This window comes from Syngnathoides biaculeatus, chromosome 15 (assembly GCF_019802595.1).
Source record: "Syngnathoides biaculeatus isolate LvHL_M chromosome 15, ASM1980259v1, whole genome shotgun sequence".
NCBI classification, from domain to species: domain Eukaryota; kingdom Metazoa; phylum Chordata; class Actinopteri; order Syngnathiformes; family Syngnathidae; genus Syngnathoides; species Syngnathoides biaculeatus.
In genome coordinates this window covers 1,361,076-1,388,205 of record NC_084654.1, presented here as the reverse complement: position 1 = coordinate 1,388,205, position 27,130 = coordinate 1,361,076, and the positions used below count along the sequence as shown (strand labels likewise).

At 42.9% G+C, this 27,130-nt stretch overlaps 1 protein-coding gene across 11 annotated transcripts in view; it reads right to left on the bottom strand.

Moving 5' to 3' along the window:
- dicer1 (dicer 1, ribonuclease type III) overlaps positions 1–27,130 on the bottom strand; it is a 266,759-nt gene that overhangs the window by 188,560 nt on the left and 51,069 nt on the right. For 10 of the 11 annotated variants that reach the window (XR_009798317.1, XM_061842862.1, XM_061842866.1 and 7 more), the window contains exons 4-5: positions 12,224–12,354; positions 132–266 (exon numbers count right to left, since the gene is read on the bottom strand). Coding sequence is in view for 10 of the 11 variants with exons in the window: in XM_061842862.1 (XP_061698846.1) it covers positions 132–266; positions 12,224–12,354 (266 nt within the window). In the remaining variant the exon portion in view is untranslated. Of the gene's footprint in view, positions 1–131; positions 267–1,354; positions 1,469–12,223; positions 12,358–27,130 lie in introns of those variants that run through there. The other variant, XM_061842864.1, reaches the window with a different exon arrangement.

The window sequence follows — 27,130 nt, the reverse complement described above, 5'->3', positions numbered from 1 at the left end:
TGGAGCGCCCCGGCCGATGTGGCTCACTTTCTGGACCTTGATATGGAATAACGACCGTTGTACTTGGCTACAACAACGAGCTTAGGCAAAAAATCAGATCATCCAACAGACAATAATGCTTAAACACTGACCTTCATTATCTCACAGTAGGCATGATCAGGAATGGCAAGATGACAATCATCAAAAATCACCAAGTTGATTTTTGACAAAGGTAAGACTTGATTCCTCAGTATGTGCAGGAATATATGGCAAGTCATAACCAGCACCTACAAGAGAAAGGTAAGAATGAAAGTATACTTCACTGTAAAAACCTAGTCTAGTTCAGTCACGGAAAGAAAATACTATCATAGTTACAAAAGAAGCTCTCAGTTTAAGTAAACTTTAAAACCTACTTGGCACTCTGCCTCTGCTGTGAGGGACGCTCTCCAGTATACTAGTAGGGCACTGGACTATTATAGTCATAGCTGTGTGTACGTGCGAATTAGCCTTGTCACCATAATTCAAGACAATATTTGCCAAATACTACTATGATAACAGTTTTTATGCCTGTGAAGTCATGAAAAGGCCTGCTTTTATTATCATGTTTTATTGTTGTTATAATTTCTTTTTTGTCTGTTAAATTGCTTTTCTTCACTTTATGATACGGATTCCCCTTGGTCTGAAACAAAGAGTTGCCACACAAGCCTGTTTTATATGGAACCTTCTATTTCGAAAATTGGTTTAGAAACCCAAACCGAATTAACATGCTGCGTATAAACATCACAATCGGAATAAACAAGCCGAATCAGAATGGAATGTCCACTGGTGTCAGAGGGGTGGAATATTACTTATGCCAAAACGATCACAAGTAAATTTTGGCCACATCAATGCAGGCCAGAAAAGCTCTGTCTCCACATGACTCGTTTTGACGTAAATGCACAGCGACATGATTTATGAGTAGCGTGACGAGATGACGGACCTCCACCTTGATACATGATCTGATGTTCATGGGGAAATGTGCATGTCACACGTCTGTTCTGATTAAATGCACAGTAGTGTACATTTTGTATACATCCAATTGTAATGTCATGTGACATGTAAACAGTTGACCAGATATTTTCAATTGTAATGATTTGTATATAAGATTCCAAACAAAATTCCGGCAACTGTGAGGTTGGTCTGCTGAAGACAAGCCCTTCAGCTGCCATCAAATACAGGTATGTGACAAAAAATATAGTTATTTAAATATTTGTTTAAAAAGTGAAACTTGCTCATACGAGTTCATCACACACAAAGTGAAATATTTAAAGCCATTATTTATTTCAGCTCTGATGATTAAGGCAAAAAGACTAAATAAAAGCCTAAACAAACCTACCTCCCTCTCTGCTTTTTTCTACACTGTTACAGCTTGTGTGCATGTGTGACAAACTTTCTAATTCAACATGCCTCCAAAACGCTGAGCTTCATCTTAAATTTGCCCGCCAAGCACCTAAGATGAGAAGGAAGATGAAAAACATGAGGATTGTTCAAAAAGGGAGCTGTGTTCGCTTTGTGGACAGCAGGTTGCAGAAAACTGGCCCGGAAACCAAGGAAGAGGAAGGTGTGTACGCTTTCACGGATTGCAGAAAAACAGCCTGGTGACTGAAGAAGAGGAAGCTGATGGATCGGCGAAAAAGTAAAACCTTTGCATCTGATCAAAGATGGCAAAGGTTGCGCTTTTGTGACGCCATTAAGGCGAGAATGAATCAGTGGCATACTACAGAAAAAAATAATGTGGCAAACAGCCATAAAAACGCTTCAATAACTTTTAATAAGGAAGCAAAAAGTGTGATGATGAACCACAAGCTACAATGAGGGATTCACCCCCTTGAGGACGATGCTTTTCGTTTAGCAAAGGTTGGTTTGAAAAATTTTAAAAGGGTGCAACAATATGGTATGAGCTGTTGAGTTTAAAATTGTGTTGATAGGGTGATGTCCTTCTACAGGGTGTTGGATTAAATGGATTAATTGTACAGAAGGTTTGCATATTTGCCCTCTTGTTTTGCTTGTAATGCCCTTTTGCTAGGCTAAATATGCTTACATTGACTTGTGTTTGCGTTGTTATGTTACGATTGCTTTGTTAGCTTATGGTTGCTTTGTTTATCGAATCAAGGTTGCTTGATTTATTACCTTTTCTGTGTTTGTTACGTTTCACACCACCCTAAGGAAATAAAAAAAAAGATGATTTGTAGTGATGTGGCCAGAACGGGCTGGAGATGGTGAGAGATACATCCCGCATTCTACTTGCAAAGCAAAGGTTCCTCTTGTTGAGGAGTGGGACACCACAGTGGCGAAACTGAAGTGATGTAACAGTAACGCGCCAGAAGTTGCGTCACAACAGTGCGTATTCTACAAGAGAAGACATCCCGCATTTGCTTTGTTTGTGACTTTCTGCACTGCAATAAAAATGTTATCTTATTGTTATTGTTAGAAGGTTTTTCACTTTTTGTGGGTGGTTCTGGAGCAGGTGGAAAAGATGGAATTTTAGGGGTAGGGTTTACATTATTTTATCGTAGAGCAGATGGGAAGAGAAATGGAGTTGGCGTTAATTTAAAGGTAGAGTAGGCTAAGAATGTCCTGGAGGTAAAAAATGAAAAAAAAAAAAACAAAAACAAAAAAAAAAAACAAAGCGTATCAGATTGAGTGATGAGGCTAAAACTTGAAATTGAGGGTTCTATGTACAATGTGATTAGCGGGTATGCCCCAGAGGTAGGATGTGACAGAGGTGAAAGAGAAATTCTAGAAGGAACTAGATGAAGATGTAGTTCTGAGCATCCCAGACAGAGAGAGTTGTGATTGGTGCAGATTGTAATGGACATGTTGGTGAAGGAAATGGGGGCGATGAAGGGGTAATGGATAAGTATGGCATCCAAGAAAGGAACTTTGAGGGACAGATGATTGTAGACTTTGCAAAAAGGATGGAAATGGCAGTTGTGAACACCTTTTTCCAGAAAAGGCAGGAATATACAGTAACCGATAAGAGTGGCAGTAGTACCACGCAGGTGAATTACATTTTTTTTTCAAATGCATTATGAAAGAGGTTACTGATTGTAAAGTCGTGGCAGGGATGATTGGAGGAAGACACAATAGGATGTGTAGGATGACTCTGGTTGTGGGGAGGAACATTAAGAAGACAAAGGTAGAGTGGTGGAAACTAAAAAAGGAAGAAGGAATGGTGTGTGGCTTTTCGGAAAGAGGAGAGACAGGCTCTTGGTGGACAGGATGAGCTTGCGGTAAGACTTGACTACTACAGCTAAGGTAATCAGAGACAGGTAAAAAGATACTTGGCGTATCTTCTGGTAGGAAAGGGGAGAAGCAGACTTAGTGGTGGAACCCCAAAGTAATGGAAGTAATACAAAGAGAGAAAGAAGGGTCAGTGAAGAAGAAGTTGGACACAGATGAGTGAAAGGAGAAGAAAGGAATACAATGAGGTGCAACATACGGCAAAAGTTGAGATAGCAAAGGCTAGACGAGGCACATGAGCACATAGACACTAGGTTGGACACTAAAGAAGAAGACGACAGAGATGGGAAGGATGTGCAGCAGGTTAGGGTGATTAAGGATTGAGAGGTACATTCGCTGACGATTGACTGTAGTGTAGTGTGCTATAGAGATGGAAAGAATTATTCGAGAAGTTGATGAAGAAAACGAGAGAGAAGGAAGAGTAGAAGAGGCAATTGTGGTAGACCAGGAAGTCGCGATGACAAGTAGGGGTAGTAGTAGTAGTAGCAGCAGTGTCTATGGATCCAGAGAAAGATATTACTGCGTACCAAGAAAGGAACTGTGGTACTGCATGTGGAAGTCTGGAGTGGCAGAGAAGTATGTTCAAATACTACATAACGGTAAATTTGAGGGCAGCAGAACAGCACTGAGGAGCGCCGCAGGTGTAAGAAGAATTTAAGGTGGAGGTGGGACTCCATCAGGGATCAAGCTCTGAGACTCATCCTGTTTGCTGGGGTAATGGATAGTGTGACATGATGTTCGAGTAGAATCCCCTTAGACCATGATGTTTGCAGATGACATTGTGATCTGCAGTGAAAGCAATGAGTCAGTGGAGGAAAAGTAAGAAGTGTGGAGGCATTCAGTGGCAAGGAGAGGAATAAAGATTAATTTAGGTAAAACAGTATAAATTGAAGAAAATGAGTATTTGAACACCATGCGTTCAACCACATTATTTTAGCTGTGTATTTTTCCCTTCCATTATGAGCAAATTCACAAATTATTTTCTTTATAGATTAAGATCCCACTGGGAAACTTCAAGAGTTTTGTGCTAATACCGTCTTAACCTTTCCTGCTACGATCACCTGACTATGGGCGGGAGATGCATGGGAGACGTCTTCTCTGGGGATGAGGTTGCCCTCCTCGAGGTTAACTTCCTTCCTCCGTTGCACAGATGAGCCACGAAGCATTGATTTGCTGCTCAAATGGCTCTATTGGGTCCTCTGCACATTCGACGTGGTGTAGTTTCTTTTCACTCACATCTGCTCCACTGTCTTTTTTTTCCCCTTCTCACTCTCCCACAGCACATGTAATGGTGTGATGTTGTGGTACAGTGAAGAAAATAAGTATTTGAAAACCCTGCTATATTGCAAGTTCTCCCACTTCGAAATCATGGAGGGGTCTGAAGTGTTCATTGTAGGTCCATGTCAACTGTGAGAGAGATCATCTAAAAAGAAAAATCCAGAAATCACAATGTATGATTTTTTTAATGATTTGTGTGACACAGCTGCAAGTAATTATTTAAACCCCTGTCTTATCAGATAGAATTCTGACCTTCAAAGACCTGTTAGTCCACCTCCACTCCATCTATTATCCTGAATCAGATGAAATTGTGTGAGGTCGTTAGCTGCATAAAGACACCAGTCCACCCCATATAATCAGTATGACTCAAACTTGTAACATGGCCAAGACCAAAGGGCTGTCCAAAGACACCAGAGACAAATTTGTACAACTCCATACGGCTGGAAATGGCTGCGGAGAAACTGCCAAGCAGCTTGGTGAAAAAAAGTCCATTGTTGGAGCAATCATTACAAAATGGAAGAAGATAAACATGACAGTCAATCTCAATCGAAGTGGAGCTCTATGCAAGATATCACCTCGTGGGGTCTCAATGATCCTTCGAAAGGTGAGGAATCAGCCCAGGACTACACGACAGGTCTTGATGAATGACCTGAAAAGAGCTGGGACCACCGTTTCCAAGGTGAGTGTTGGTAATACTCTAAGACGTCATGGTTTGAAATTATGCATGGCACAGAAGGTTCCCCTGCTTAAACCAGCACATGTCAAAGCCCATCTAAAGTTTGCCAGTGACCATTTGGATGTCACAGAGGAGTCATGGGAGTAAGTTTTGTTGTCAGATGAGACCAAAATTTAACTTTTTGGTCATAATTCCACTAACTGTGTTTGAGGTGGTGGTAGAACTTGCAATATAGCAGGGTAACAGGAAACAACTACATACTCTGGTATCACAACTCAGTAAGATTTTTTAAGGTCTCGAGATTCCATCCCTAATCACACCCACAACTTTATATCTGCGGGCATTACTGACCACACCCATACATTTTTCAAATATGAATGACTGCTATAGTTCCCACAACTCAGCAAATCGCCTTTGTTCTTAAAAATGGGAACTAGCACACTTTTCCTCCATTCTTCAGGCATGTTCTCACCTCACCCTCAATCAGCCCATGACTACAGGATAGGACTTGGTCAATGACCTGAAAAGAGCTGGGAACACCGTTTCCAAGATGACTGTTGGTAATACACTAAGACGTCATGGTTTGAAATCATGCATGGCACAGAAGGTTCCGCTGCTTAAACCAGCACATGTCAAGGCCAGTCTTCAGTTTGCTCATGACCATCTGGATGATACAGAGAAGTCACGGGAGAAAGTTTTGTGGTCAGATGAGACCAAAATTGAACTTTTTGGTCATAATTCCACTGACCATGTTTGGAGGAAGACGAATTATGAGTTCCATCCCAAGAACACCATGCCTACTGTGAAGCATGGGAGTGGTAGCAACATGCTTTGAGGGTGTTTTTCTGCACATAGGACAGGACAACTGCACTGTATTAAGGAGACAATGAACACGGCCATGAATTGTGAGATTTTGGGGAACAACCTGTGAAAAAAACACCTGTGTGTGGGGCGAGCTCAGCTACCAATCATCCTTCTGCATCTACGCATGTCCAGCTCAGCCTTTGCTAGCCAGTGTGACCTTTCTGCAACTTTTCTGTAACAACACTGATCAGCATCCATCTATCTGTGAAGTCTTGAGAGAAGTTTACTGTGAATAATGTGTTCATGTTCAGGTACTTACTGTTCTGTGTTGTCGTGTCAATTCTGCTGATTTAACACTGATATCTAAATTATTGGTACATGCTGACGTTACAGTAACTTTTGTGGTGTAAAGTACAAAGTAACGAGGACGATGCAAGTGAGCTCATGCTTTTTTAAGTACTCTGGTCATATTACTGCAACTTGGCAGCTGCTTTTCTGATAAGTGCAAAAAAAAAAAAAAAAAACCTAACACCAGACTTTGATGGACTGGCAAAAAAAAAAAAAAAATCAAAACACGGTTCCCATTAAAAGTAAATCTAAGTAGTAACAACAATGTGGCCCCTGAGTCAAAAAGTCACCCCAGTTCTCCATTCTGGAGGAAAACTGAAGCAGCACAAAAGTCAAGCTGTTTAAAGTTCAATGTGACTTTTCCACATACAGTAATTGCTTGTTGGTGTGGATCCAGTGTCTTTTATCAAGTACAGTCAGCATAGCTGTCGACTTGGGAATTTTATTCTGCCGATAAGCTTTTTGGAAACGACTTTATTCTTCAGGAGGATTTGGCACCTGCCCACAAAAGCAAGCTTCCAATACCTTGTTTAATAGCTGCGGAATAAGTGTTTGATTGAAAATGTACTAAGTATTGTAAATTGCAAGACGTGGGAACAGAAACCACATAATGCAGGCCATCTGAATCACAATCAGCTTTATTGGTCAAGTGTGTAAAAACATGGAATTTTTCTGTGGACGTCGGTGATGGTATGACATTCTGAACAAAGAACAAAGCAATAAGAACAAAGAACAAGAGACATTTGTTTTTATAGTAACTATTTTTTGTAAGTCATGCTAGATGTAAAATCTTCATTTAGAACCGGAGAGAGATAAGTGTGTCGATGTTCCACGTTATGTAAAGCTTGTACAGAGTCCCTTTACCCGTTTGTGGTTCCCACTGGAGACCAATGCAATGATAATTGTTCAAAGGGAGCAGTTCAAAGTGACAAATTGTGCGGCAGAACACAAAATATATTACTAATACTAATACTTATTGGATCAGCAGGATGTGAGTGAGTGTCCTAACATGGCACAAGGCAGAAAAATAGTAGGTTCGCTGATCAAGAATTTAATGACTTAATTGCCCGAGGAAAAACATGTTCAAATGCTTGCTCCTTCTGACTTTTATTCATCTGTAGTGCCTTCCCGACGGAAGGAGCTGGAAGAGCTGGTGGCCAAGATGTGGAGGATCCGAAAGGATCCTGCCTGCTTTGGACCTAATTCGCGTTGCGTGCAAGTCCTCAATAGTGGTGAGCATGTTGCCGATAATCTGTTCTGTAGTTTTGATTGTCCGCTGCAGTTGGAGTTTGTCCTTTTTTGTGGTGGCCCCAAACCAGAGTGTGGTGGAGGTACATAGTACTGTTTGGATGACCACTGTGTAGAACGGTCTCAGCAGCTCTTGTGACAGGCCGTGTTTCCTCAGAAACCGCAAGAAGTACATCCTTTGCTGGGCTTTTTTGAAGATAGGGTTGATGTTCGTCTCCCACTTAAGGTCCTCTGAGACTGTAATTTCCAAGAACTTGAAGGTGTCAACAGTTGACACAAGATAGTTGGACAGCGTCAGGGGCAGCTGTGGTGAAGGCTGCCTCTTGAAGTCCACAATCATCTCCACAGTCTTTAGAGTGTTCAACACCAGAAAGGTCCAGTTTCGCCACTCCCTGTAGATACACAAACTCGACGTCTTTGATGCGGCTGATGACCATGCCGCCATCTGCGAACTTCAGGATTTTGACAGTCAGATGCCATGAGGTGCAGTCGTTAGTGTAGAGCAAGAAGAGCAGAGGAGAGAGGACACAATCTTAGGGTGCCTCAGTGCTGATAGTGCACGTAAATGAGGTGGTGTCCCCCAACCTCACCTGCTGTGTCCTGCCAGTCAGGAAGTTGTAGATGCACTAGGAGATGGCAGATGAGACGCTGAGTTGGAGAATTTTGGAGAGGAGTTCAGGGATGATGGTGTTAAACTCAGAGCTGAAGTCCACGAACGGGATCCTTGCATAGGTACCCTCGCTGTAGAGATGTTCAAAAGGATGAAGTCCAGACCTATGTTGATGGCACCATGCGCAGAACTGTTTGCTCTATTGGCAAACTGCAGTGGGTCCAGCTGGGGGGATGTGACGCTCTTGAGGTGGTCCAGCATAAGGCATTCAAAGGACTTCATGACCACAGATGATACCAACAGGCCTGTAGTCATTCAGACCTGAGACTGCTGCTTTTTGGGGACTGGTATAATGGTGGAGTGTTTAAAAAAGGTTGCTTCTTCACACAGTTGTAGAGACCTGTTGAAGATCTTTGTGAAGACAGGAGCAAGTTGGTCTGCGCAGACTTTGAGGCAGGATGGGGACACAATTCGCCATGAAAAATGGATTGCACAGGAGAAAAGGACGACCTTTGTTGATTCCAAATGACAGGTAGATGTGTATAGAGCTAGTATAAAAAAATAATAGTGTGGGGGGACTAATTGGTCTCACAGTTTATAGCATATGTTACATGTGACTTTAGAATAAATCCCCTTGGTCAAACCAGCAAAATATAACAAATCACTTGTATTGTGTTTAAGACAATTTAATCACACACAATACTAAACAACACAAAACAATATCAAAATAGAAGTACAAAGACAGTTTAATAGCATGTTACACAAGCTAACTAGCCAAACGACATACAGTCACCATAGTCGAACGAATGTTTCAAATGGGCGACTGTTATTTCCAGCGAATGTTCCGGAAATGTGACTGAAGACAGAAGGCAGTGTGGCGTCCGTGTACTTGTGGACTTGTCCGAAAGCAATACATTTAATAAAAAGCTCTGTCGACAGCCAACCTCTTTCTGATTTGAACATTCTGTTGTTTGTGGAGAAGAGATCCGCATATCATCTAAACGTGGCTCGAAATGATATTGTAAAATGACCCCGGTTGAATCACTTGCATCTGAGATGTATGGTTCCTCAAAAAGAGGTTCGGTTTCAGAAGGGGCGTCAGAAAAATATGAAAATCGCTCTCATTCATCTGCCATTGCATTCGGCACAGCGTGTTTTCAACACCAGCGTTCCAGTGTGATGCCTGCACATGACATCACAGACAAATATAGCCACCATTGGGATGCACATTGTGTCGAGTCACACTTATGCTACTTTGTGCTTTTATAAAACACTCCCAGCTTACTTATTTTGACTGGTATTATCAAAGTGATGAATATTGTTTGTAATTTTGATAACAATACCTCTTTTTAAAAAGGATTTTTGTGCCTGTGGCACTTTATGGTGGAAGTGGGACTATATCAAGGATCAGCTGTGAGCCCCTTTCTGTTTGCAGTGGAGGATAGACTGAGGTTAGACTGGAATCGCCTTGGACCATGATGTTCACAGATGATGTGATATGCGGTGAAAGCAGGGAGCAGGTGGAGGTACAATTAGAAAGATGGAGGCATGAAATGGAAAGGAGAGGAATGAAGACTAGCAGAAATATAACAGAAAATATGTGCATGAATGTGAGGGATAGCGGGAGAAGAGTGAGGCTTCAGTGAGAAGAGATAGCAATGGTGAACGACATCAAATATTTGTGGTAAAAAAATCCAGAGCAATGAGTGTCATAAGGAAGTGAAGAAACAGGTCCAAGCAGTTTGGAACACCTGGCAGAAAGTGTCTGGTGTGTTATGTGACAGAAGAGTCTCTGTTAGGATGAAGGGCAATGTTTATAAAACAGTGGTGAGGCCAGCCATGATGTACGGATTAGAAATGATGGCACTGAAGAGACAACAGGAACCAGAGCTGGAGGTGGCAGAAATGTAAATGTTGAGATTCTTTCTAGGAGAGAGCAGTTTTAATAGAATTGGAAATTAGCTCATAAGATGGAAAGCCAAAGTTAGATGCTTTGGATACAAGGTTCGAGAGAGCAGACTTTGATGGGTTGGAAATATCCAGCGGCGAGAGAGTGTATGGGTAGAAGGGTCTTGAGGATGGAGCTCCCAGTCAAAACAGCGAGAGGACGACCAAAGAGAAAGTTGATATTGTGAGGGAATGCGTGAGAGCAGTTGGTGCTAAGAGAAGAAGATGCAGGAGATGGATCTACATGGAAAAAGATGATGCGCTGTGGCAACCCTTAATGGGACAAGCCAAAAGGAAAAGAAGAAGTTAGCTGTGTATATTGACGTTTGCTGTAGTCAACTACTGACTGAAGAATGTGTCACTTAGGGTATGCTTAATAAACAGCTAACTTTCCCATGTTTGTGTTCAGGTCTTTTCACAGCAGTTGCTCGATGTGAAAGGAATGGGAATCCTTCGAAGACACCGAAGACAAGACAAGCTGGGAGAAAAAAAAGAGGCTTTTATTATGATTGTCACACAGTTTCCCAGCAGGACACGCCCCACTGCAACATGAAAGTCTCCTGCGTCACAGAAAGTGGAGGCTAACTCAAAAATAATAAGATGACCATCTTAAACATGTCACATTTGTATGAAACAAAAAGTTTGTTCTGGTTAGGTTTCGGGCGAGTGTTTACCACTCTATTGCGTCACCTTTCCTTTTCACAACATAATCAGTGTTTGGGAACTGAGGACACTAATTGTTGAAGCTTTTTCAGGGCAATTCCTTCCCATTCTTTCTTGATGTACAACTTTATTTGCTCAACAGTCTGGGGTCTCCATTGTCGTAATTTGCGCTTCATAACATTTTCAAGAGGAGACAGGTTTGCACAATGTAGTACACACACTGTTACAAGGTGCAGAATGTCGATTGGCACTGTCTTGAAGAAATAAATTAGATGTCCCTCAAAAAGCCTGCTTGGATTGCAACATATGTACTGTAGTTCCAAAACAAATATGAATGTTTCAGCATTGTGGTTTCACAAATGTGGCTCTCGACAACATTTGAACTTTATTCCATGAAATAAATTGCCTGCCCACGCGTACTCAAAGTGCAAGATTCAGATTAATGAATTATTTACCAGAGTTGTGATCCACAGTTTGCTGTAAATTCCACACATTTGAAAAGTTGCAGTATTTGAAACCAACTGTATAAAAGACAACCATTAACACAGTGGTTTGTTAAAGTTCGGCCCCCTTGAACTTTTAAACCTTTCGCCACATTTCAAGCTTCAAACTAAAAACATTTGGTCAAGTATCAACAACAAGTGGGACACAATCATGAAGTGGAACAAAATTTATTGGAAATTTTCAACTTTTTTAAAAAATAAAACCTGAAAAGTGGGGTGTGCAATATTATTCACCCACGTTACAAGAAGACTTTGTAGCGCCACCTTTTGCTGCAATTACAGCTGCAAGTCACTTACGGTATGTCTCTATCAGTTTTGTACATCGAGACTGAAATTCTTGCCCATTCTTCCTTGCAAAAGAGCTCGAGTTCAGTGAGGTTGGATGGAGAGCGTTTGTGAACAGCAGTCTTCAGCTCTACCCGCAGATTCTCGAGTGGATTAGGTCTGGACTACAACTTGGCCATTCTAACACCTGGATACCTTTATTTGTGAACGATTCCATCGTAGATTTAGCTTTATGTTTTGGGTCATTAACCCTTTGGAAGATAAATCTCCGTCCAAGTCTCAGGTCTTTTGCAGGCTCCAATAGGTTTGCTTCCAGAAGGGTCCTGTATTTGGCTCTATTCATCTTATCAATTTTAACCATCTTCCCTGTCTCTGTATAAAATATTGAATAAATTTCATTCCACTTCAAGATTGTGCCCCACTTGATGTTGATTCTTGACATCTTTATGTTTGAAGCCTGAAATGTGGCAAAAGGTTGAAAAGTTGAAGGGGGCTGAATACTTTTACAAGGCACTGTAAATACCATTTTAGCAATTAGACACTATCCCAACTATTTTCAATAGTAGGAGATGAACTACAGGAAATAAGACATACACATACCTGATGATTGATTATCTTTTCGCACCACTGATGGCAAGTCAATGCGGAAAGCTCTTCCATGTCTGTGAACTCCCCCACTTTGAGGTCAGAGTGAGTCCTAACTGCAGCTGCTTGCTGAACCACAGACAAGGCTGCAAAGAAATAATGACGTTTCAATTTTTAAACAGCTACTGAGTTTATCATTTAAAATTGCCACTCCACAGTCATCTTCTGCATGAAAACACACTGATTCTTAAATATACATGGGATCAATTTTGTTTAATTCAGTGATGAGTACAGCACAAAGAAAAATAAACTTGTTCTGACAGAGAAAGGGGGGATAGGTACCGAACCCCCTGATATGAGCTTTTTGGTCCCTGTACAACCAGTGTTTGTTGCTATTGCTGCCAATAAGTTGGATTTGTTTCCGGGGAGTTTTGGACTCCGTCAAAGCTGCCCTTTGTCACGTATTTTGTTCATAATTTTCATGGACTTTCATTTCTATGCTCAGCCAAGGCGTCGATGGTGTCTGGTTTGGTGGCATCAGGATTGCATGTCTGCTGTTTGCAGATGATATGGTTCTGTTGTCTTCATCAAGCCGTGATCTCCAATGCTGACTGGAGTAGTTTGCAGCAGTGTGAAGCGACTGGGATGAGAATCAGCACCTCCAAATCTGAGACCAGGGTCCTCAGTTGGGAAAGGGTGGCACCCCTCTCAGAGTGAGTCGAGGATGAGATCATGCCCCAAGTGGAGGAGTTCAAGTATTTTGGGATTTTGTTCATGAGTGAGGGAAGAATGGGGTGTGAGATTGAGAGAGGGAGCTAAGTCAAAAGGAAAGCTCTCAATTTACTAGTCGATCCACATTTCTATCCTCATGACAGAAAGAGCAAGATTCTGGATACAAGCGGCCGGAATGAGTTTCCTCCGCAGGGTGTCCGGCTCTCCGTGAGAGATAGGGTGAGAAGGTCAGTAATCTGGGAGGAGCTCAGTGTCGAGCCCCTGCTCCTCTGCATTGAGAGGAACCAGTTGAGATAGCTGGGGCATGAGATCCAGATGACTCCCAGACGCCTCCCTGGTGAGGTGTTCGGGCATGTACCACCGGAAGGGGACCCCGGGGACAACCCAGGACACGCTGGAGGGACTATGTCACTCAGCTGGCCTGGGAACGCCTTTGGATCCCTCCGAAAGAGATGGATGAAGTGGCTGGTGAAAGAGAAGTCTGGGTATCCCTGCTAAAGCTACTGCCCCCCCGCCCAACCTGACCCGAAAAAGCGGCAGAAGATGGATGGATGGATGACAGAGAAAACTGGAATATCCCCTTGTAACTACCTTTCGTGCCTTGGTCCAGTTCTGGTGCCTCCTGAATTCATGAACAGTGATCCTATTTTGCTCCCACAGCATGTCATCCTCTGTGCCATCCATGGCGTTTGTGGGGAAACATTTTTTGAATCCCAAGAGTTTTGATTCGCATCCCACCCTCTTGCCCACCTGACACCATAGTTTTCCTATAGTATCAGGTGGCTCTTAAAACAACGTGAGCTCAAAGTACGTAGAAATGAGGGTAATGGGCATATTTTTAAAAAAGTGAGCATTTAATTGTATGCGCTCTGCCGTTTTTTTTTTGTTTTGTTTTTTTTAATGTGCCAATGACGCTCGTATTACATAGTTTGAGCTCACATTGTTTTGACAGGAAACTGAAGCCATTGAGGCGAGCTATCATTGTTTTAGACTGCCGCACTACTTCCAGGTTGGCGGCTTTATCGGCACATGTCATGACACATTCCTTTTAAAAGCAGCTGCACAACTAGCCGTTGTAGTTCACATTTTTTGTCTTGTTTTAATTTAAAACAAACTCACGGATAGTCGTTTCTGCTCTTTAGTGAAGTAGCAACAAACATGGTACGCTAACAATCATAAAATTAAAGCTCCCCAAGGAGATCATAGAGTTCAGGTCGGGGGCGCATATTACTGTAATAAATGTAAATGTGTAACATAAGACATCGAATTTCATAAAATTTATATGTATACCTTTTTTTAACCACTCGATGTACCTATATACAACTATACAAGGTGACAATTTTTTCCATTTTTCCTCCATACATAAATATAATGCGCTCTATCAACTTGAAAATATTTTTGGAAAAATATGCGCATTTGCGAAATTATGGTATGTGGGGACCAGGATATTAAAAATATGTAAACAGCGTTTGTACTTTGGATATTATAGACAAAGCGGTCTTTAAATTCTTGGTTATAAAACCTTGTAAATAATACATTATCAATGTAAATAATACATTATTCTTGATTTATAATAGAAAGATAAAACACACTATAGTATATTATTGTATCATTACCATTCATCACTCGGAGACTTCTCCTGGAGCCGCCGTGCAGGTACCAGAACATTTTATCAACAGTATAGCATTTATAATTTGCATACTGAGACAAAAATTACAACAGTAAAAGTGTCTAGTTAAACAATAGCAAAACTTCTTTTGCAGTACAGAAAGTCCCAAACAAAGCAAACGCGTGATGTCTTATCGTGTAGAGCATCAAATACCCCCTGACACTCTGGTATGACATCACTTCCAATATGCTGCCGTTTCATGTTGGGGCGGCCCCTCCTCCGACACGAGGAACTGTTGCTCGTGAGGAGAACACAGGCTGTCTCTCTCTCACCATCTCCTGCCCGTTCAGGCCACATTTCCACAAATGCTCTTTTTTTTTATTCCTTAGGGCGGACCGAAATGTAACAGACACAGCAAACGTGAGTCGATAAATAAAGCAACTGGAAGCAAACAAACCAAACACAAATCAATGTAACCATATTTAGCAGAGCAAAAGAGCATTAACAAGAGCAAATTTTAGATAACCTTCTGTAAAATTAATCAATTTAATCCAACACCTTGTACAAGGACATCACCCTGTCAACACAATTGCTAAAACTGACACCTTGTACTATATTGTCCCACGCTTTTTAAAATTTTCAAACCAACCTTTGCTTGCCGAAAAGCCTTGTATTCCAGAGGGTGAATCCCTCATTGCAGCTTGAGGTTCATAATCACACATTCCTTATTAAGTTATTGAAGCGGTTTTACAGATGTTTACCACATTATTCTTGAAGTAGCGCGCCGCTGATTCACTCACGCCATAATGGCACCAAAAAGCGTAACTTCTGCCGTCTTTGATCAGATCCAAAAGTTTTACTTTTTCGTCGATCGTCATTGTCCTCTTCCTGAGTCACCAGGCTGTTTTTCTGCAATCCGCTGTCCACAAAGCTAACTCAGTTCCCACAAGACTAAATCTTTGGTGTGGTCAACACAACCTGGTGTAGAACACTCTAAAGACCATAGAGATGATTGTGGACTTCAAGAGGCAGCCTTCACAACAGCTGCCCCTGACGCTGTCCAACTATCATGTGTCAACTGTTGAGACCTTCAAGTTCTTGGAAATTACAGTCTCAGAGGACCTTAAGTGGCGGCCGAACATCAACTCCATCCTCAAAAAAGCCCAGTAAAGGATGTCCACTTCTTGCAGCTTCTGAGGAAGCACGGCCTGTCACAGGACCTGCTGAGACAGTTCGACACAGCGGTCATCCAAACAGTACTATGTACCTCCATCACAGGCTGGTTTAGGGACGCCACAAAAAAGCAAAAACTCCGACTGCAACGAACAATCAAAACCGCTGAACGGATTGTTGGCACAAGGCTACCCACTATTGAGGACTTGCACGCAACGCAAACTAGGTCCAGAGCAGGGAGGATCCTTTTGGATCCTCCACATCCTGGCCACTAGCTTTTCCAGCTCCTGCCGCCGGGAAAGTGCTACTGATCAATGAAAGTCTAATGTAGCAGGCATTCAAACTTTTTTTCCCCTCTGGCAATTAAGTCATTAAATTCTTGATCATCAACCTACTATTTTTTTGCCTTGTGCCGTGTTAGGATACTCATTCACATACTCCTGGTACAATCAGCATTAGTATTATTAGTAATATATATTTTGAAGACCGCATGATTCGTCAATTTAAACTGCTCCCTTTGCACAATTAACATTGCAGTGGTCTAAAACAGGAACCAGGAACGGGTAAAGGCACTCTGTACAAGATTAACACAATGTGGGATGTTAACACACTTGTCACTTACCAGTTCTAAATGCAGAACCTTTTACATCTTGCACGACTTATAGGGAATAGTTCCTAGCAACAAATCTCTCTTGTTCTTTGTTCTTGTTGCCATGTTTTTCTTTGTTCTGAATGTCATACCAGGGCAGCACCGACTGCCGGAGAAAAAATTCCTTGTGTTTTTATACACTTGGCCATTAAAGCTGATTCTGACTTCGAACAATCGCCTTATTTAGCATCTTCCTCTTCACAGCTTGGGTGCTACGGGGACAGCTTTAACATCAAGCACAGCGCTTTGGTGGCAATGTGAACTAGAGCAATTGTCACGCACACACTCTTTACCAGTGCAGAAAATGGCGGAGAGGGAGGGAGGAGAGCACGAGAGAAAGATGCTGGTTGGGACTTCAATGAAGCGGAGCCAATAAACTCCAAAATATTTAATATATTTATTTATTTATTTATTGCTTCTTAAAGTGTAATCATACGTAATGTAAGCAAGCCAATGAGCCCTTTCTTGGGAGGGTACACGATGCACTGAAGCCGCAAGGTGAAGCGCGAAGTAGAGAAGAATTACTGTATTTCTCAAAAGTTTTCGGTAAAAATTACTAGACTTTTGAGCAGCTGTACAGTAGTAAATAATGGGAATGAATGTTGTCAGACAAAAACAAGATTAATAATAATGAGAAAAATAATGGATGATTTGGATCATCGATGAGTAATCACTGATATCTGATATTGTTTATATAGATTAGCTGTAATTTTTTTTGCATCACTGATAGTGTAGTACTGCAGTAAATGCTGCCCTAACGCAGCACAAGCCAGTGCATACTGCAGTAAATGCAGCCCTAAGGAAGCACAAGCCAGTGCAATCTGCAGACCGGTCCCAAGCCTGGATAGATGCAGAGGGTTGCGTCAGAAAGGGCATAACGGCGTAAAAGTTTGCCAATCTAATATGAGCGTTCATCTAAATCAAGAACAAAGGCGATGTGCAGAGTTGTGGGAACTACAGAAGAATAAAGTTGATGAGCCACACAATGAAGTTCTGGGAAAATAGTTGAGGCTAAACTCAGGACAGAAGTATCTGAGCAACACTGTGGTTTCAGGCCTAGAAAAAGTACCACATATGAATTATTTGCGTTGAGGATGCTAGTGGAAAAGTCCAGAGAAGGAGCTACATTGTGTCTTTGTGGATCTAAAGAAAACCTATGACAGAGTACCAAGAGAGGAACTGTGGTACTGCATGCATAAGTCAGAGTAAGTAAGTCAAATATGTCAGAATAGTACAGGACATGTATAAGCATAACAATGGTGGTGTGCGCTGTAGGTGTGACAGAAGAATTAAAGGTGAAGGTGGGACTGCATAAGGGATCCATTCTGAGCCCCTTCCTGTTTGTTGTGGTCATGGATAGGCTGACGGATGAGATTAGACTAGAACCTCCTTGGACCATGATGTTTGCAGATGACATTGTGATCTGCAGTGAAAGCAGGGAGCAGGTGGACGAACAATTAGAAAGATGGAGACACGCACTGGAAAGGAGAGGAATGAACATTAGCCGACGTAAAACGTAAGATATGTGCAATAATGAGAGGGGCAGAGGGGGAAGAGTGAGGCTTCAGGGAGTATAGCGAGGCCTCCACGACTTCAAATACTTTGGGTCAACAATCCAGAGCAATGGTGAGTGTGGTAAGGAAGTGAAGAAATAGATCCAAGCAATTTGGAACAGCTGGCTGAAGGTGTCTGGTGTGTTATGTGACAGAAGAGTCTCTGAGAGGATGAAGTGCAAAGTTTATAAAACAGTGGTGAGGCCAGCCTTGACGTACGGATTAGACATGGTGGCACTGGAGAGACAACAGGAATCAGAGCTGGAGGTTGTGGTGTTATAGCTTCGAGAGAATAACAAATACATGCCCCGGCATGCTCAGTAACTAGATATAGAGTATTTCAAGGATACGTAAGTCGGCTATTGTTCCTGGATACATTTCACAGAGATAACATCCACTCGCTGGCATTTTGTGGCCGATTTTTGAAACACAAAAATAGGAAGACGTACAATGTTCAAGCCTGTGCGCTTGTGTCAGAATACACACAGCCGGCAATTGACGTGTTGGACAGGGGGTATGGCACTTATTACAAATAGTAGCAGTCGTATTATATGGACCGCGGAGATTATACAGCAGGCGTGGCCATACCTTTTTACCCAAAGTTGTACTTTTCTAGCAGCCGACTTCTCGCAATCGACCAGCGGCGGGGATGGCGGGAAGATGGGCAGAATGGTTTGCATGCGTAGATCGGCGTAAATAGTAACCAGGAAGTGTTGTGTGCTATGCATACGTCCATTTTCTTAGCCGCACGATGGTCGCAAGAGTGCTGGAGCCTATCCCAGCTGTCAACGGGCAGGAGGCAGGTAACACACACGCAGACACGGGGAGAACAACGGGTATGAGGCAGGTTACACACACGCAGAGACGGGGAGAACATGCAAACTCCACACACGGAGGTCCGGAATTGAACAGCTGACTGCATTGGACTGTGTGAGTATACAAGCCTCTTGTGTATTCACCTTGTTGTCACGACCAACGTTCCTGTGCCACCACAGCAAAGTAAAGTCTTGTTTTTTTGCCTAGTATTAATAAGACCTCATTTCATATTTTTGGACCTTGCCTGTTGCCACGTTTTTTTTTGCCTCTGCCTTTTTAGACTGCTTAACTGTATATGACCTCTGCCAGGAATAAAACGACCCTCATCATGTCACTGCCTCTAAGTCATGCATTTGGGTCCAACCCCTTGTCACATGCTCATGACAGAACGAACTGGCCAGAACAGTACCCAGCAGGCAAAACGCGGGGCCGCCGGTCTGTCTTCCAGCGCACTCAGTCTGTTGACCAAAAGTCCCCTATCAGAGTTGACTGTCTTTTTGTCCTCTCCTATCTTGCCACCTGCACCACCCATGTATTATGATTATCACCCATGCCCGACTCGTTCACCGGCACGTTTTGCTAGACTCAGATTTTTCTTTTATTTTTTTTTTTTAGGAGGACCTCACTTATATGATCGCATGCCCAATTCTGATTCGGAAAGGGACTGGTTTTTCCCTCCCTATTTTTACTCCCAATTTGTTTAACCTCCCCCCGTTTCAGCCCCAGTGTGACTAAGCTCAAGTCCTCTTCCTCTGACCTTTTCTGAGGCACGCATTTAGCCATTTATCCAGGGCCACAGCGTGGTGGCCAGCAGTGGAGTTCAAGTAAAGTGCAGCTTTATGCCTCCCGCTACACTCCGCCCAAACCACACCTAGCAAAATCCGCCGGTCAGTTTACTCGTAATATTTCACCAATGTTTCCCAGTTCCCCTTCTCGAGTCCGTGGGCACTCTTAACATTCTTGTATCCAACCAAGCATCGATGGCAGCAGGCTGAGGAGGCACCCGATGACCTATAGCTGCCTCTAGCACATGTCACGGCGGTACCTGATGCACAGGGCCCTCTTGCACCTGTCACAGCGGTGCACGACCCCCAGCTGCCTCTCACTCATGTCTCTGCGGCGCCGGACCAGCAGTCGCCTCTCGCTCATGTCTCGACGGGGCCTGAACCCCAGCCACCTCTAGCTTATGTCTCAGCGGCTTCTAAACCCCAGTTGCCTTTTGCTCATGTTTCGGCGACACCTAACCCCCAGAAGCCTATTGCTGGACCTGACCCCCAGATGCCCCTTGTTCATGTTGTGGTGGCGACTGTGGCCCTGCCCAGTCTTGCTCATGTCTTGGCGGAGCCCGAGCCTCAGCCGCCTCTAAACCATGCCTCGGCAGTAATCAACCACCACCAGCAGCAGCAGCCGCCGTCTCTCGACCACGCCTCGGCGGGGCTTTGTCCGCAGCTGTCACCTGCTCCTGTTTGGTTCCTGCTTTGCCATTGGGACCCTCCTCGTGGACGTCCACCTGAGTCACCCTGTAGGGACCCTGGTGCTTGGCATCCTAGCTTACCTCCTAAACTACTCAGCCAAGCTCCTCACTTTGGGTGGCCTGGACAGCCACCAGACAGACTGGGATGGGGGTTTCTCAATCTTTAGCCATGACGCACATCCTTTCTCTTGGCTTCTGTGGCATGATAGAGCTGCTCTTCTCATTGCCAATCACATAGCATTTTCTGGGATCACATCCCTCCATTGGCTAGGAGGGATGTCAATGTTCTTTCTTTTTTGGGGGGGGACGTCAATCTTTACCCGTGACGAACTTCCCGTATCTTTGTCACTGAATCCATTATCATACGCTCACGTACTGTACAACTTCACAGAGTTATTCATCTTGTTTCACCATGCGCCCCAAGCAATTGATGGTCAGTGCCAGTGAGAGGACGAGAAATAAAAAATTGTCGGGAAATATGGCAAAGGCATGCGTGCATGTGGCCTCATGCTGCTGTTGCTTCATGGGATTTTGAGAGCTTCGAAGTGGAGGTTGAACCTGAAGTTGAAGACGTTCAGGAGCACCACGAGGATCTTTCAATGGATGAGCGCAAGGAGCTGGAGGCAGTGCAACACACGGCAATGCAGGAGCAGGAGAATGACGTAGAGGAGGGGGCCACTATTCTCTCAGCCAGAATAAAAAAAGTGTTGACGAAATTCAACAACATTTTCGAATTTATTCAAAAGAATCATCCTGAAAATGTTTTAACTAGTCAGGCTATCACTCACTTTGATGAGATTTGCCATGCACATTTCCGCAAAATCATTAAAAGCCATCAAAGTCGCCTTGTATTGGTACTTACAAAACATTGAAAGTTAATGTTAATGTTTGTTTTGAATTCATAGCATGTGGAATTTATCCATTTTAGTGGAATTAAGTTGTGTGCCTGTCTCATCCTTCGTACCCCACGGTGCCTCCTCACGCACCCTTCTCTCTGCATCGTTGCTCAAAGGTAAATGAACTTTTTTTTTTTTTTTTTAACATCAGTGGTCCCGAACCACCGGGCAGCGGACCAGTACCGGTCCGTGGCTCAAATGGTCCTGGGCCGGCGAAGAAATAATTAATTAGTTCCGTTGTATTAATTATCAGAGTCTGAAAAATATTTTATTTTGAAAAATTACCAGATTCTCTTAGTTATACATCGGTCACTTGAGCACCAAATTTATCCCCAAAAGCTAGCAAAATGAGTAAAAAAAAAAAAAGTCTTTGGAAAATTTCTTTTCGAAGGGTAAAAGGCCAGTAAAGGGACAGAAGAAGAGCCTACAACTTCCAAGAAAAAGTAAGTTATTAACTACATCAAAACACACGCCCTTAACTCGCACCTTTTTGAGGAGCTTTGTGAAGAGATGGACGCGGACGCTTATCTTATAGACGAAGATTAGATGGTAATGCTGAGGGAAATCGCTTGCAAGAGTGTTTGAATTACGAGAGCCGCTGTAATGATTTCTCTCAGAAAAGAAGTCGGCACTGGTAGCACACTTCAGTGACGAGGAATGGGTCGCAAAACTGGCTTACATGTGCGACATTCAGCCTGCTGAATGGAAAATGACAATGGTCTTCAAGATGGCAGATAAAGTAGCTGGATTTAACTGGATTTTTGGGGACAGCTTGTGAACAGAGACATGACATGATGCAAACATTTGCAGGAATTCTGTGTGAGAATGAGCCTTCATTTTCCAAGCAGGTGCACGGTCACTGTCTTTGCTATTAAAAGAGTTCAAGTGCTACTTCCCAACTAACTATGTCCCACGAACTGCTAAGGGCTGAATCTGTGACGCATTTTTCAACAAACCAGTTGAATCCAGAATGTCTGTGCAGGAAGAAAATCAACTTCTGGAAAGTGATAGTGGCTTTAAAAGAATTTTCGAGACAATAAGTCTGCCAATGTTCTGGATTAAAATCCTGGCAGAATACCCGGAGATCGCCACCAAAGCACTGAAAACCCTGTAGCCATTTTCAACATCCTATCTGTGTGAAGCGGGATTTTTTTCAGCAGTGACAGCAATCAAAACAACATAATAGACTGGACATAAGCAACACACTTTGGGTGTCATTGTCTCCCATTCTCCCCGCATAGGACCATCTCGTTGCAGAGAAACCAGCTCAGGGCTCCCACTGAATTAGCATTCCGGTGAGTTAAAATTTTCATGCATTTTAAATGCATTTTTCATGGTGTATTTTCATCTTATTTTGAAGGCATGTTTAAACATTATTATAGGGACCAGTGAGAGCGCGTTAGGGCTGTGGTCGCCAACAGAGGTAGGTGAGGGAGAGGGGAGAGGAGATGGTTAAAACTGACAAAAATGTTTTCAGCTGTTGAAAAATAACATTCATGTAGTGTTTAATAAAAAAAAAGAAGTTGTACTGTTGTGTAGGTATATTTAGGTAAAAGACAAGGAAATGGAATTGCTGGTTCATGTTCTTTATTTTATTTTTCAATGTGTATTTTTTTACATTTTATTTATTATTATATTATTCTTATTTTATTCATTATCATGTTTACTATATTCGATATTCAATGCAGACAAACTACGTAACACCTCCAGCACCCCCCACCCCCTGCTCAGCAGTAAAAATTGTCAAGCACTGACTTGTCCGCAGTGATAAAAAGGTTGGGGACCACTGCTTTTTATATGATGTACACTTTAAATTCTTATTTTAAGGTAAATGAACTATTTTGTATTATTCTCTACATTATGTACACTTTGAATGCTTATTTTGGGCAGTGGGGAGGTCGGGGGAGTTGGAACGGATTCAGCTAGTTCATGTAAAATGGGTTTCGACTTAGTAAAGTTTCACATTATGAAATGACTCCTGGAACGGATTCATTTCTTAAGTAGTGGTACCACTGTATGTCAACAGCATACAGTTGTAGGCATTTGAAAACAAAGAGATGAAATATTTAAAATGGGATAAAAACAATAAAAATGACAAAATATAAAAAAAATAAATTAACTACAGGCCTGGTGCAGCTCGCCATCTGTGGTCATGAAGTTCTTTGAATGCCTTGTGCTGGACCACCTCAAAACATCAAAGGTGCTCAGCTGGACCCACTGCAGATTGCCTATCGAGCTAATAGGTCTGCGGATCTTGCAGTCACGGTGGCTCTCAACTTCATCCTTGAACATCTCGACAGAGAAGGATCCTATACGAGGATCCTGTTTGTGGACTTCAGCTCTGTGTTTTACACCATCATCCCTGAGGCGAGACTGGAGCTTTGGTGTGGCCAACACAACCTGGTGTTGAACACTCTAAAGACTGTAGAGATGTTTGTGGAATTCGGGGGGAATCCTTCACAACAGCTGCCCTTCATGGTATCCAACCATCGAGACTTTCAAGTTCTTTTGAATTACAGTCTCACAGGACCTGAAGTGGGAGACGAACATCAACTCCATCCTCAAAAAAAAAAAAAAAAAACCTGCAAAGGATGGACTTTCAACTGCTCCCTTTGCACATTTGTCATTGCACTGGTCTATAACGGTGAAACGCAATCAGGTAAGGGCACTCTGTATAAGCTTCACTCAATGTGAGGCACTGACACACTATAAACTTTTTTAAATGCTGGAAGACTTTGCATCTTGCAGAGCTGTGAACCTGATAAGGAATAGTTCATATCAACTGAATGTATGTTGTTCTTCGTTCTCGTTAGTTTGTTCTTCTCATTACCCAACATGAATGTGTTACCAGGGCGGCACCGACTGCCAGAGACAACGTCCTTGTGTTTTGTTACATACTTAGCCATTACATCTGATTCTGGTTCCATGCAGGTGACACACATTTCCATTTAGCAGTGTCTCCAGATGACTACAGTTTAATTGAGGTGTTTCACTATCTAAAGCAGATAACTGGATGAGCCAAAATTTTCCTCAAATAAACAACAAAACTGAGACAATTGTTTTTAGCAATAAAGAAACTAGAATTGCTGTTTGTAAATACCTGGACTCACTATGTTTTCAAACCAAAGATGGAGTCCGAAACCTTGATGATCTGATAGATTCCGAAATGACTATCAAAAGTCATATCAAATCAATCACAAAAACTGCATTTTGACATCTGAACAACATTTCTGCAGTGAAGGGAATTCTGTATCAAGCAGACCATGTAAAGCTCATCCATGCTTTAATCTCAAGTAGACATGACAACTGAAATGGTCTTCTGACTGGACTCCCTAAAAAGAGCATTAAACTGCTGCAGCACATTCAAAATGCTGCAGCTCGGGTTCCGACCAGAACAAAGAGGTAACTCCAATTCTGAAGTCTTTTCATTGCTTTCCAGTCAGCTTTATAATTAACTTTAAAGTTCTGCGACTGGTCTATAAATCACGAAATAGTTTTGGTCCTCAATACATGAAAGAAAGGCTTACTGAATAAAAATCCAGTAGAGCTCTGAGATCGACAGACTAAAGTCAAATAGTGGAGCGCAGAGTCTAAAGCAAACATGGTGAAGTAGCATTTAGCTATTATGCTGCACACAAATGTAATAAGTTGCCAACAGAGGTGTCGTCAGCCCCAAGTTTGAATGTTTTTAAATCCATTAAATCTTTTTTTCTTGTGCTTTTTAGAATGCTTTATCAAGTTGCACTGTTTGCTGTTTTTTTAATTTTATTTTAATTTTTCATATATATAGTTGTCACTTTTATTTTTCCCTATTCTAAATGTTTAATTTCTTTGTACTCAAATCCTTTTAAACATGTAAAGCACTTTGATTTGAGTATGAAATGTGCAATATAAATTAATTTGCTATTCTTTCAACTGCTGAACCATTTTCTCGACAGTTTTGTGGTCAACATTATCAGATTCTGACATGCAAACAGAGTTTTCCCTTCGAGGCTTCAGATGTAAAATCATTTTGCTGATTTGTGCTGACATTTGACCAGATAAAGTGTATGTTTTTTACAAAAATTACAGGCAAATTAATTGCATTTATTCGCTGTTATGAGTTCTGGAGATATCTGATCGGGAGGGGAGAGCTTGTCAACCACAGCAAACACAGATCGCAAGTGTTGTTGAGGTTCTTACTGATGATTTCAGAAAACTGTTGCTGTCTAGCCCTGACTAACTCTTGGTTAAAATTAAAAAGACACCATCTATAGAAATCATAGTCAATTTTGAGTTTAGTTTCTCGCCATTTACGTTCTGCTTTCCAACACTTTGATTTAGAGGTCTTGACGATCAATGTCTTCCTCCACGATGTTCTACATCACCTCAGGATAGTCTTAGTTTGAACAGGAGTGACATCATTCAAGCCATTTATGATTTTTTAGGTGAAATTGTCCAAAAGCAAATCAAAGCAAATTTATTTGTATAGCGGACTTACACGAGGTAACTCAATGTGCTTTACATGATTAAAGGCATTTGAAAACAGAGATAAAACATTTAAAACGGGATAAACACAATAAACATGACAATATTTTTTTTAAAAAGTTAAAACTGCATAAAGTGCAAGTAATATGATCAAAAAGTGGATATATTCTAAAAAGCATGAGAAAAAAGAAGAGTTCAATCTGCATTTTAAAAAAAATTCACACTTGGGGCTGACCTCACCTCTATTGGCAACTTATTCCATTTGTGTGCAGCATAATAGCATAAAAGTTCATCAACTGTCTCTGTCATGATCCTGCCGCTCCAGCACAAGCTGTGCGGGTGCGCTAATTGGGAGGCACACACCTGTGCCTCATGCGGGCTGATCATCCCCCGTATATTTAGGACCCAGTGACAACTGGTCAGCCGCCAGTTCGTTGAGCTGTATGTCCCGTTTCAGCACCCTCGTATTCCTGACTGAACCTGTGTGTACCGACCTTCGTCCGTTCTCCGACCAACCCTGTAAGCCTGACTCCTTGACACTCCTGCCTGCGTTGATTGGTTCCCCGTGTACCGACTCCTGCCTGTCCGCTCTTCTGTTGTCTTCGCCCGACGTCACAACTCCCGCTGCTGCACCGGACTGCCTGCTCGATCCCCGACCTCTGCCTACAATAAACGTGTCTCTTCTTGAACTACCTTGCGTCTTCCGAGTTCCTGCATTTGGGTCCTACCTCTCGTTCCGATGGGACGTGACAGAACGAACTGGCCAATACAGGACCAGCAGGTAAGACCCGGCGTCGCCGAGACCGACGCAAGGTAGACCGTCTGCCGGAGGACCAAGCCTGTCCAATCGGGGTAGGCTCCCTGACGTCCTCCACTTCCGTGTCTTACGCTCCGCCAGCGAAGTACGAATACGTCCCGAACACGACCCGTCCGGCTCCTCATATTCTTCTGGACTCTGACTTTTCGGAATATGAGGAGGACCGTGATTTGTATGCCGGGCTGCCTGAGTACGACTCGGACGACTTTGATTTTGAGTCTCTTTGCCCGGCTTTTGATCCCAGTCAGTTTGCCCCGCGTTCCCGCGTTTCCAGCACCCGAGGGACTTCGCCCGGTAGATCCAAGTGCACCTATCGGTACGAGGGAACCCGCTTGGCCATCTACCCGGGACCTCCACGTGGCGGCCAGAGGAGACGCCCCGGCCAGGCGCTCCCTGGTGTTTCTCGCTGTGCGGCAACGAAGACACCGTCCTCCCACTCCTCGCCGGCAACTGTGAGACCGGCAGACCCGCAGCTGGTGGCGAAGCCTCAAGCCCAGAGGGAGGAGGAGCCGCCAAACCACGAGTCGTTCTGTCGCGAAATGCGGGCGCAGTTAGAGAGGCAGAGCGCTGAATTGGCGGCTCTCACGGCCCAGGTCCGGCAAGGATTGGCGAACCAGCCGACCTACGCTGACGTCGCAACGGCGACGGACTCGCTGCTGACTCAGGTTCACGTGGCAGTTGGAACTGACCCGCTCCCGAGACACGCCCACGTGTCAGTTTCGACTGACTCTCCGCC